The sequence below is a fragment of the Myotis daubentonii genome, chromosome 16, assembly GCF_963259705.1.
Source record: "Myotis daubentonii chromosome 16, mMyoDau2.1, whole genome shotgun sequence".
Lineage (NCBI taxonomy): Eukaryota > Metazoa > Chordata > Mammalia > Chiroptera > Vespertilionidae > Myotis > Myotis daubentonii.
The window spans coordinates 39,293,911-39,306,407 of record NC_081855.1 but is presented as its reverse complement, the minus strand read 5'-3'; the positions used below and the strand labels follow the sequence as shown (position 1 = coordinate 39,306,407).

The 12,497-nt window shown below is 42.5% G+C and overlaps 1 protein-coding gene across 4 annotated transcripts; it reads left to right on the top strand.

Moving 5' to 3' along the window:
* Positions 1-4,430: 4,430 nt before the first annotated feature.
* Positions 4,431-11,689, top strand: KPNA2 (karyopherin subunit alpha 2). 4 transcript variants are annotated; one of them, XM_059670004.1, is made up of 12 exons: positions 4,483-4,577; positions 4,976-5,073; positions 5,594-5,692; positions 5,932-6,069; positions 6,581-6,669; positions 7,656-7,924; positions 8,184-8,278; positions 8,360-8,623; positions 9,051-9,284; positions 9,524-9,706; positions 10,582-10,731; positions 11,561-11,689. In XM_059670004.1, exons 3-12 carry the CDS (start codon positions 5,618-5,620, stop codon positions 11,651-11,653), a joined length of 1,590 nt encoding a protein of 529 aa, XP_059525987.1. In that variant the 5' UTR covers positions 4,483-4,577; positions 4,976-5,073; positions 5,594-5,617; the 3' UTR covers positions 11,654-11,689. The 4 variants fall into 4 exon arrangements, with proteins under 4 accessions (XP_059525988.1, XP_059525987.1, XP_059525989.1 ...); XM_059670005.1 differs by lacking the exon at positions 4,976-5,073 and having other exon boundaries at positions 4,431-4,577; XM_059670006.1 differs by lacking the exons at positions 4,483-4,577; positions 4,976-5,073 and adding an exon at positions 5,101-5,494.
* Positions 11,690-12,497: the final 808 nt, after the last annotated feature.

Genomic DNA, 12,497 nt, shown 5'->3' with positions numbered 1-12,497 from the left:
GCCTGTGGTTTCTTCTAGTAGCTTTATGGTTTCATGACTTATATTTAAGTCTTTCATCCATGTTGATTTTTATTCTTGTGTATGGTGGTCTAGTTTCATTTTTTTGCATGTACCTGTTCAATTTTCCTAAAACCATTTATTGAAGAGACTGTCTTGACTCCATTGTATGTTCTTGCCTCCTTTGTCAAATATTCACTGAGCATCAAGGCTTGGTTCAATTTGTGAGGTCTCAGTTTTGTTTCATTGATCTATATGCCTGTTGTGCCAGTACCAGGCTGGTTATGGTGGCTTTGTAGCATAACAATATTTGGTATTGTGATTCCTCCAACTTTATTCTTCTTTCTCAAGATTGCTGCAGCAATTCGGGGTCTTTTTTGGTTCTGTATAAATTTTTGGAGTATTTGTTCTAGATCTGTGAAATATGCTGTTGGTATTTTAGTAGGGATTGCATTGAATCTGTAGATTGCCTTGGGTAAGTATGGACATTTTAATGATGTTAATTCTACCAGTCCCATGAACACAGTATATTCTTCCATTTGTTTATATCTTCTTCTATCTCTTTTTTCAATGTCCTGTAGTTTTCCAAGTATAAGTTTTTTACCTCCTTGGTTAAGTTTATTCCTAACTATCTTAATTTTGTTGTTGCAATGATTAATGGAATTGTTTATTTAGTTTGTCTTTCTGAGAATTCATTATTGGTGTATAAGAAAGCCATAGATTTTGGGGTGTTGGTTTTGTATCCTGCTATATCGCCAAATTCATTTACTAAATCTAGTAGTTTTTGATGGAGTCTTTAGGGGTTTCTATGTACAATATTATGTCATCTGTGAATAATGAGAGTTTTACTTCTTCCTTTCCAATTTGGATACCTCTCATTGCTTCTTGTCTGATCACTGTGGCTAGGACTTCCAGTACTATGTTGAGTAAGAGTGGTGAAAGCAGACGTTCCTGTCTTTTTTTTGTTCTTGGGGGAAATGGTTTTAGTTTTTGCCCATTCAGTATGATGTTGGCTGTAGATTTGTCATATATAGTCCTGATTACGTTGAGGTATGATCCCTCTATTCCCACTTTGTTGAGACTTTTTTATCAAAAAGGGGTGCTGGATTCTGTCGAATGCTTTTTCTGGGTCTCTGGATATGATCATGTGCTTTTTGTCTTTCAGTTTGTTTATGGATGTATCACGTTTATTGATTTGCGAATATTGTACCAGCCTTGCATCCCTGTGCAGGAGGCCGCCCATTGTCTTCACTAGCAGAGAAGTGCAAACAAGGATCCTGGAACACTGGTGAACCTTGAACCCATGGCAAGGGCCTGAGTTATGCACCAATTGTCTAGTCCTGACAATGGGGGCTCAAGCTATTTCCTGATCAAATAGTCTGAGTAAATCCTAATATTTACTGACCTTTAAGATAGTCTGTCTGCTACCGCAGTTGCCTGCCTGACTAAGGGCTTTATGTGTAACCAAAGTTGAATAAAAGGCTGGCGAGGCCTGGGCACCGGTGGAAGTCCTTACCCTTGAGTTGGACTTGCCCGCCTGGCCCCCCAATATTTCCAAATTATCTATTGTCTCTTCTCTTTCGTTTGTGTGTGGGTCCTCTTCCAGATCCTGAACCCTGCGCCACACAGGACGTGGGGGAACACATCCACACCCTGGAATAAATCCCACTTAGTCATGGTGTATGATCTTTTGACTATATTACTGGATCCGATTTAGTGTCGGTGAAAGGTGCCTGTAACAGTATGATGCAAGTTAAAAGGAAACCTGCCGCACCTATCTGCCTTGTCCCTCCACTCCAGAATGGCCAGAAACGCCTGCCAAGTTCCTCTGGTGAATTGTGCATAGCTATATATATATACACACATACATACATATACATATATTTTTTTTAATATATTTTATTAATTTTTTACAGAGAAGAAGGGAGAGGGATAGAGGGCCAGAAACATCAATGAGCGAGAAACATCACATCGATCAGCTGCCTCCTGCACACCCCCCACTGGGGACGTGCCCACAAGCCAAGGTACATGCCCCTGACCGGAATGGAACCTGGGACCCTTTAGTCCGCAGGCCAATGCTCTATCCGCTGAGCCAAACCGGTTGGTGCAGCAATATATTTCTATATCAATAAGTTTAAAGAGGGAGAAACCAAGATGGCGGCATAGGTTAATGCCTGAGATTGCTGCCTCGAACAACCACTTCAAAAAACAACTAAAAGACGGAACGGACATCATCCAGAACCACAGGAACGCTGGTTGAGTGGAAATTCTACAACTAGGAGGAAAGAGAATATCATACCCAGACTCAGAGGAGGCGCAGTGCTGAAGTGAAATACTAAGGTGCGGAGTGCGCGTGGAGCAGGCTGGCGGCAGAGGGCGAGGTTGTTGTTTTCAATCCGGAGGGAGTTTCAGACTCTGAGCTCCAGATCCGGGCGAGTCTCTAGGGACCCAGACTCAAACAGGAGAAGCGGAACTGTCTGGCTTCGGTCGGAACTCGAAGGCAGCTTTCTCTCTGAGGTTTGCAGCGGTTGCTGGGACCCTGTGACACAGAGCCCCTAGGGACGGAACTAAGAGCAGCCAAAACTGCTTGCTCCACCCGCCCTGTAGATCCCCAGGGACCGGCCCCGCCCAAGCCCTTGGCAGAGCCATTTGCCGGATAGCCTCAGGCAAACGCTAGATTAGCACCGCCCTAGAGATCCAGCACAGAAGCTCTCCCACTGCAGACACAGTGGACTCTCATAGCCAGTTAGCCTGGAGGTCAAATCACCCCCAGTATTGCCGACAACAATCAAGGCTTAACTACAACAAGACTGCGCACAAAGACCACTAGGGGGTGCACCAAGAAAAGATAAAAAAATGCGGAGACAAAGAAACAGGACGCAAATGTCAGAAATGGAAGATATAGAGCTCAAAACCACACTTTTAAGGTCTCTCAAGAACTGTCTAGAAGCCGCCGATAAATGTAGTGAGATCCTCAAGAAATCTAATGAGACCCTCGATGTTGTGATAAAGAACCAACTAGAAATTAAGCATACACTGACTGAAATAAAGAATATTATACAGACACCCAACAGCAGACCAGAGGAGCGCAAGAATCAAGTCAAAGATTTGAAATGCGAAGAAGCAAAAAACACCCAACTGGAAAAGCAAAATGAAAAAAGAATCCGAAAATACAAAGATAGTGTAAGGAGCCTCTGGGACAGCTTCAAGCGTACCAACATCCGAATTATAGGGGTGCCAGAAGATGAGAGAAAGCAGGATATTGAAAACCTATTTGAAGAAATAATGACAGAAAACTTCCCCCACCTGGTGAAAGAAATAGACTTACAAGTCCAGGAAGTGCAGAGAACCCCAAACAAAAGGAACCCAAAGAGGACCACACCAAGACACATCATCATTAAAATGCCAAGAGCAAAAGACAAAGAGAGAATCTTAAAAATAGCAAGAGAAAGAAACCCACTTTCCTACAAGGGAATACCCATACGACTGTCAGCTGATTTCTCAACAGAAACTTTGCAGGCCAGAAGGGAGTGGCAAGAAATATTCAAAGTGATGAATGCCAAGAACCTACAACCAAGATTACTTTATCCAGCAAAGCTATCATTCAGAACGGAAGGTCAGATAAAGAGCTTCATAGATAAGGAAAAGCTAAAGGAGTTCATCACCACCAAACCAGTATTATATGAAACGCTGAAAGGTATCCTTTAAGAAGAGGAAGAAGAAGAAAAAGGTAAAGATACAAATTATGAACAACAAACATGCATCTATCAACAAGTGAATCTAAGAATCAAGTGAATAAATAATCTGGTGATCATAATAGAATCAGGGACATAGAAAGGGAATGGACTGACTATTCTTGGGGGGGAAAGGGGTGTGGGAGATGTGGGAAGAGACTGGACAAAAATCGTGCACCTATGGATGAGGACAGTGGGTGGGGAGTGAGGGCGGAGGGTGGGGCGGGAACTGGGAGGAGGGGAGTTATGGGGGGAAAAAAGAGGAACAAATGTAATAATCTGAACAATAAAGATTTAATTAAAAAAAAAGAGAAAGACTCCCTAAAAAATAAATAAATAAGTTTAAGGAGAATGATTTTTGGGAATCATTTGTATTACTTGATTAAGGCAGCCTTGCGCGGGGGGGGGGGGGGGGGGGGGGGGAAGGACCATCGACTTCACAAGAACCCGCAATTCCTTTGCCAAAGGCCGGGGTCGCAGGCGCAGACCGGGATTAGAACCTGCCCTTCCGGCGCTCCTTGCTCGGCGTTGGAGTCTCTACCCTCCGAGCTGCGAGGTATTCTGGGATCGCCCGTCCGCCCCCTCATCTCGCGATGCTGTGCTCTCTGCGACTAGGCCCGATAACTCCCCGCCCCCAACGTGTTTTTCAAATCCACCAATAGACGCTCATCATCGGCTCGAACCAGCCAATCAGAATGCGGAGCCGCCGGGAAATTTAAATCGCGCCGGCCGGCTGCGCGAGCCACACCGTCTGAGCGCTGAGCCGCTGTCGACGTTCTCGGAGCAACCGAACCGCAGCCCGTCCTCCGCTCACGGTCTCCTGTGAAAGCCTGAGCGGCCGTGTGGGTAAGAACTCAGGCCCCAGCCCCGCCGGAACGGTGCCGGCGGGACCGCGGGCCGCGCTCTGCTGACGGGTGGCGGGAGGGGAGGCCCCGGGGACACGCCTGGCCTGGCTTCGGCCTCCTTCGATGACCAGGCCTCCTGGGCGTCGTTCGTTGACGAGGAGGCTGTTAGTGCGAGGCGAGTCCGCGGGCTTTGGGCCCGGACAACCTCATCGGGAGCCTTTGCGGTTCGCGACTCGCCGAATCAGAGCGAGGCCTACGGGCCAAAGTCCCGGAGGGAGCCGGGGGCCGCTGCATATTCCGGGGTGCGTGTCTTGGGGAGGGGGGTGTAGGGCTGTTGGGGGGGGCAGGGGAAGGGACTGGAGGTGGAGGTGGCCATTGGAACTCTCTCTCAAAACGTAGGCTTTGGGTTGGCTGTGTCAGTTTTGTGAACTAACGTAATGGAATAAAAACACGTCAGAAAGACTGAAGTAAATTTTGTCATCGTGTGGAGAGCGCTCGTAAGTATCCGCGTCTGAATGATGTCAGCTAATAGGAGCCTAATGGAGGGCATTCCCTCGAAATTCCTAGAGAGGGAAATGTTAGCGGGATGTTGCAGATGCAGAACTGCTCGCGGAATTGCAGGGTTGACAGGAGTTATGGGAGACAACGCAAAAAATGAACCAACTTTCTCTTTCATTTCTCAATGTGAAGAATGTGCCTATTTTGGCCATTAAGAGACCAGAGGCTCTGGATATTGCGCCTCGGACATAGATTTTAACTGTAGGCGCCGTTTTTTGTCTTCAGTTATCTATCTGGGGACTGCATGTGGCAGAGTCCAGAGCTGCACTGTCCCGTGGGGTAGTTACCAAACGCCTGTGGCAAGTCCGAGCCTTGAGCTGTGCTGTAAGCTTACAGGACACGCAAGATTTCGAAGAATTGGTATGAAAAAAAGAATGTGAAATAGCCATCAACTCTCTTCTTCCTGACAAAGCAAAATGATAAAAAAGGGAAATTCTTTTTCTCTTCCCCCAGTCTTAGAGCTTCTTCCTTTGTCTCATAACCATGTCCACCAACGAGAATGCTAATTCGCCAGCTGCCCGCCTTAACAGATTCAAGAACAAGGGGAAAGACAGTACAGTGAGTACCTTCTGTTGCTTTCACGTGGTATTTTTTAAAAAATTTTTTATTAAGGCATTACAAATGTGTCTTTATCCCCCCATTGTCTCCTCATCCCCCCCATCACATGGTATTTTTAAAATGGGAAGATGATTGGGAAGGGATCAAAACTCTGAGGGAATTTGGAAATAATAAGAAAGCCCTCATTTTGCAACAAAACCCGAAATGGTGGGTGAAATGACATGTTCTCTTCTTCCAAGGAAATGAGGCGGCGCCGAATAGAAGTTAATGTGGAGCTGAGGAAAGCTAAGAAGGATGACCAGATGCTGAAAAGGAGAAATGTGAGCTCCTTTCCCGATGATGCTACGTCTCCGCTGCAGGAAAACCGCAACAACCAGGTAAAAATATATCTTAGCTTATGAATTATGGTAAAGCCAGAAAGCCAATATGGGACTTCAGTCTTTACAAACATTGCTAGTGTTACTTTACGGTTTTAACTATAAAATCTGAAGATATTTCCCCCCCCTGCTCTGAATTCGTTCTTTCCTACCCACTCTCCATAATCTACTCAAGTTGATTGCAAGGTCTTTAGCTCCGATCTCTTTTACTAGTAAGTTTCCCTGCATTTACAGCTGCCAGCTCAGTAACATAACTTGGCTCATTCCAGTACCAACTGAAAGTGTGTCCAGAGCCACTTTCTGGCCTATTCCTACCTTTTTTTTTTTTAGTCTCTATTTTTTGTACTTGTTTGAGACTCTTCTATATAATTGATATTTAATTAGCAGGCAAACAAATGTAGGGCTAATGAACACTTAGTAATTGATTATAAACCAAAAAATGGCAAATAAGGGATTTTATTTTTATTTAATCTGAAAAATGATAATTTGCAAAATTCCACTGCTTTTGTAGGGCACTGTAAATTGGTCTGTTGAGGACATTGTCAAAGGCATAAATAGCAACAATTTGGAAAGCCAGCTCCAAGCTACTCAGGCTGCAAGGTAAGTGTTGTCTGTTGTAGTATGGGTAACCCTAGAAATTAGCTTTTTTAGATTTTTGTTTGTTTTTGGTGGGAAAAAGACAGATAGATGGTGTGGGTGATGAATGGTTAAGCATGCATATAAGCATTACCAATGGACAGACAGTAGGGGGTTGAGGGCATGTGCTGGGGGGTGGGAGTGGCTGGGGAGAGGTCAATGGGGGGAAAAGGAGACATAATACTTTAAACAATAAAGAATTTAAATTAAAAAAATATGTATTTTTTATTGATTTAAAAGAGGAAGGGAGAGAGAGAGAGATAGAAACATCTATGATGAGAGAGAATCATTGATTGGCTGTCTCCTGCATGCCCCCAACTGGGGATGGAGCCCGAAACCCGGGCATATGCCCTTGACCGGAATCGAACCTGGGACCCTTCAGTCTGCAGGCAAGCTGACACTCTATCCACTGAGCCAAACCAGCTAGGGCAACTTTTGGTGTACTTTTTAAGAAAATTACAAAGTTTTTGATTGGCACATCCATTTAGAAAATTCGTATACTTAGACTTATCTCATATACAGATATTTGTGACATCCATCACAGAAAGGATTAATTTCTGGAGTTTGACTGCAGAAATCTAAATGACAAGCATGGAAAAGATGTTTAACCTTACTTGGTCAGAGAAATACAAATTAAAAGAACAATGAGAGATTAAAAAAAACTGACAAGATCTAAAGTAGATTTCTGCAGGGATGTAGAGGAGGGTAACCTACACTACTGGTAATATTTTTATTTTGGAAAAAAGGTAGTAAAGACATCACATATGGCAGTACCATGCAGCCAATCTGTTTAGCTCCTTTTACAATCCAGGATATCTGAGCATTTAGTGCTTCACTGTAAAAGGCTGTCTAAAGTTCTAAATCCTTGAATTGCATTTTTAATCGCTTTTTACACAAACTTCATTTGTTAATCACCTTCAACTTTTGTTTATCTTTTTGTTCACCCTTAGGAAACTGCTTTCTAGGGAAAAACAGCCACCCATAGACAACATAATCCGGGCTGGTTTGATTCCAAAATTTGTGTCCTTCTTGGGCAGAACTGATTGTAGTCCCATCCAGTTTGAATCTGCTTGGGCCCTCACTAACATTGCTTCCGGGACTTCGGAACAGACCAAGGCTGTAGTAGATGGAGGTGCTATTCCAGCATTCATTTCTCTGTTGGCATCTCCCCACGCTCACATCAGTGAACAAGCCGTATGGGCTCTAGGAAATATTGCAGGTACTTGGCATTTTAAGTTCTTTTGACAGAATGTCTCTAATCATGCTGAGGTTGGGGTAAGTGCTTGGTATAAGTAAGTGACCTTTGTGTTTTGAACTTGCTTTCTTTCAGTAGTTATTAGGTGTGAAAGTGGCATCTAAGTAAGTTAGGGAATTTCTGAGAGTATTGTCTTTATGTTAAGACATTGGTGCACTGAGTCACTCACTGACCATTGATGGTACTAGAAAAGTAGATAGGATTAACTTTGCCCTTTTTTCAGGTGATGGTTCAGCTTTCCGAGACTTGGTTATCAAGTATGGTGCAGTTGACCCACTGTTGACTCTTCTTGCAGTTCCTGATATGTCATCTTTAGCAGTAAGTTACTCACTTGTTGATTCTAATTTTCCCACCACCTCAGAAAACAGGACTTTTCATTGCATTTTTCTTTTCCTGCAGTGTGGTTACTTACGTAATCTGACCTGGACACTTTCAAACCTTTGTCGCAACAAGAATCCTGTACCCCCATTAGATGCTGTTGAGCAGATTCTTCCTACTTTAGTTCGTCTCCTGCATCATGATGATCCTGAAGTATTAGCAGATAGCTGCTGGGCCATTTCCTACCTTACTGATGGTCCAAATGAACGGATTGAAATGGTTGTGAAAACAGGAGTTGTGCCCCAACTTGTGAAGCTCCTAGGAGCTACTGAATTGCCAATTGTGGTAAGTTACTAACTTTCAGATGAGAACATAAAATATAAGGAACATAATCAGTTGATACTAATGTTGACATTGCCTTTTTAGGCCATGATAAGCCTATTGTCAAAACTTGGGGTAGCCCTGACTGGTTTGGCTCAGTGGATAGAGCGTCAGCCTGTGGACTGAAGGGTCCCAGGTTCGATTCCGGTCAAGGGCATGTACCTTGGTTGTGGGCACATCCCCAGTCCCTACTGTGTGCAGGAGGCAGCTGATCGATGTTTCTCTCTCATCGATGTTTCTAACTCTCTATTCCTTTCCCTTCCTGTCTGTAAAAGATTAATAAAATATATTTTAAAAAATTAAAAAAAAACTTTTGGGGTATAGTGTTTTTGAGCAATATTGGAAAAAATAAAAGATAACTGTCAGCATAACTTTTTTCCCCCCATTTTAGACTCCTGCGCTAAGAGCCATAGGAAATATTGTCACTGGGACAGATGAACAGACGCAGGTTGTAATAGATGCAGGAGCACTTGCCATCTTTCCCAGCCTACTAATGAACTCCAAAACTAATATTCAGAAGGAAGCTACATGGACAATGTCAAACATCACAGCTGGCCGCCAGGACCAGATACAGCAAGTTGTGAATCATGGATTAGTCCCATTCCTCATTGTTGTTCTTTCTAAGGTAATGGAGTCTTAGGCCTTAATCAAAGGATTATTAGTGTTTATGGACAGGCAATTGGAAAAGCTGTGCTTGATAGGATTCTTAATGTACTAATGTTAGCTTCTACTTACAGTCCTTTGCTAAAATGGCCAGTAATCTCTTTCATTTAAGGTTCAATAGTCACTTTTTCTAAAACAGTACTTTTAGAATCCTCTTTTTACAACCATTCTGAAATAAACTTGTTTCCTTATGTTTATTAGGCAGACTTTAAGACACAAAAGGAAGCTGTATGGGCTGTGACCAACTATACAAGTGGTGGAACAGTTGAACAAATTGTATACCTCGTTCATTGTGGCATAATAGAACCACTGATGAACCTCTTAACTGCGAAAGATACCAAAATTATTCTGGTTATTCTGGATGCCATTTCAAATATATTTCAGGTAAGTCTTATCAAGATATCATTTGTGTTTGGGTTTGATGATAATTGGCTTACTGTTTATTTTAATTTTTTTGTTAATCCTCACCTGAGGATATTTTTCCATTGATTTTTAGAGAATGGAAGGGTGGGGGAGAGACAGAGAAACATTGATGTGAAAGAGGCACATTGACTAGGTTGCCTCTCACACACACCCAGACCAGGCCAGGGATCAAGCCTGCAACTGTGGTACATGCCCTTGACTAGAATTGAGTCCAAGACCCCTCAATCTGCAGGCCGATGCTCCATCCACTGAGCCAAACCAGCTAGGGCTATTTATCTAAATGATATTTTTATTGATCTTAGAGAGAAGAAGGGAGTAGAGAAAAACATCAATGAGGAGAGAGACTCATTCATTTGTTGCCTCCTGCACGCCCCCCCCCCCCCCCCCCCACTGGGGATCAAGCCTGCAACCTGTGAATGTTCCCTGACCAGGAAGGGAACCATGACTTCCTGGTTCATGGGTCAGTGCTCAACCACTGAGCTACACGGGCCGGGCTGGTTCTCCACCTTGACTGCATTATGGGATTATCTGAGGTGCTCTTACAAAACAGAAATTTCCTGTTTCCATTACAGACCAGTTGAACCTGGATATAGTGTCATTTTTAAAGTTGCCCAGGTGATGATGAACAGAAAAGGTTGAGAATTATTCAAAACTCTTTGTAGCTCAACGCTATAGAAGTAGTTGCTGAGAGCAAGTACAGATCTGATCACCTTAAATTTTTAAAAAATGTACAATGGAGATAGTGTTTGTCTTGTAGGGTTGTTGAAGGAAGTGTCAAGTGTTTATTTCTGTCTGATAATATATTAGTACTCAAACATAGATTGGAATTTTTTTAGGCTGCTGAGAAACTAGGTGAAACTGAGAAACTAAGTATAATGATTGAAGAATGTGGAGGTTTGGACAAAATTGAAGCTCTACAAAACCATGAAAATGAGTCGGTGTACAAAGCGTCACTAAACTTGATTGAGAAATATTTTTCTGTAGAGGTGAGTAACCTGTTACCATTAAGAACTTGGAAAAGGGACATTTAAGGTCAAGCCCATGGACTTTTTTTTTGGTCATACTTTTTCAATAAACCCTGTATCCTTATTAAATATAACAAAATATCAGTGTAAGTGGGACATAATGTATATATTTGCTCTTCAAATGTTTGGCATGATATCTTTTTTAAAAAAATTATTTTTATTGATTATAGAGAAGAAGGGGGAGGGATAGAGAGATAGAAACATTTATGATCTGCCTCCTGCACACCTCTCACTGGGGATTGAGCCCCCAGTGCGCCATGTACCAGTGACCTCTTGGTTTATGGGTTGATGCACAACCACTGAGCCACACTGGCCGGGCCTATCATGATACCTTTTTAACTTGAGATTTTAAAAAAATCACCAATTTACTTTCAAATGAATGGCCTTGGGAGTCTTAGAACTATCTTGAGAGTAAGCTTGTGTAGGAGTCAGTAGAGAAGTCAACCAACCCCATAGCTATACTCTGGGCATAATAAGCAGTTTTTCCCTTGCCTATTAAAGTGATAGGTAGAGAAGAAATCTCTCTTTTTCTGTTATCATAGTAGCATTTCTGAACCTATTCAGAACCTTCCCCTCCCAGGTACTAATAAACTGACAAGTTTCAGCAACCCACCCTCCCTCCATTATTTCAAATGTGTATATGGTTAAAGGTGAAATATGCAGATGAAGACCTTAAGAGTAAATACAAACTTCTAGGCAGGCTACTACTTAGAGATATGCCATATTTATGGGAATATTTACTTATTTATTATGCCATATTTATGGGAATTATTTATTTTAATGTTTCCAGGAAGAGGAAGATCAAAATGTTGTGCCAGAAACTACCTCTGAAGGTTATACATTCCAAGTTCAGGATGGCACTCCTGGGACCTTTAACTTTTAGATTGTACAACTGAGGCATAAAGTTGTTTGTTGTGTACTATGTTTGGTATAAGTACGTCTTACTGTTTCTCTACTAAGAACTCTTTTTAAATGTGGTTTGTTATTGTAGCACTTTTTACAACGAATCTATACTTGAACAGTTCCAAACTGTACATACTGTATGAAGCTTCTACTCTCAGTGAGTTTCTTCTATGTGGAATTTCATATCTTGCAGTCTCCTGTAAATAAAGATTAAATTCCACCATTTACTTTACCATGCCTAAGTATTGTTTTCCAATTTGGAGCTCTTACATTGCCAATGAACCAAAATGATGTGACTAATTAGAGGTGTAGTTCTGTTTACAGACATCATTTGATGTAAGGATACATGGGTGATAGCTTTTCCTGCCTGCTTCTGAGTTCTGGCTTTGCTCTAGGCTGCTTCTCCTCTTGGTAAGTAATAATGGCACTAGCCAGAAAGATATTTTTCAAGAGTTTTCACAAAGGAATGAGCCCTCAGCCAGTCTCCTCTAGCCTCAGTGGCCAGGGAGAGGGAAAAACTTAAATTAAATCATGAGTCTCTGGGAGTTTCAAGCGACATTCATGTCTTCCAACTTTCAAGGCGGAAAGTAGTTTCAAGGCTGCACCTGACACCTTGCAAAGTTTACCCACATTTGTGTTTATTTGGTAAGGGGTTGGTCCAACTATTAATCTCTTTAAAATTTAATCCCCAGGTGCTTCTTCCATATAGTCTGGGTTGAAAGCCACTACTCTAAGAAATAGTTACACTGTTAGCAGGATAGGAAATGGATTGAGGTGGTTGTGGTTGTGGTGGGAGTGTTAACTACAGTATCCATAAGTCTGAG

Excerpts from the sequence above, each read along its gene's own strand:
- KPNA2 (XM_059670005.1), top strand. The coding sequence starts at position 5,618 with ATGTCCACCAACGAGAATGCTAATTCGCCAGCTGCCCGCCTTAACAGA. Across the intron at positions 6,670-7,655 it reads CAAGCTACTCAGGCTGCAAG|GAAACTGCTTTCTAGGGAAA; the intron begins GTAAGTGTTGTC and ends GTTCACCCTTAG. Across the intron at positions 9,707-10,581 it reads CCATTTCAAATATATTTCAG|GCTGCTGAGAAACTAGGTGA; the intron begins GTAAGTCTTATC and ends GAATTTTTTTAG.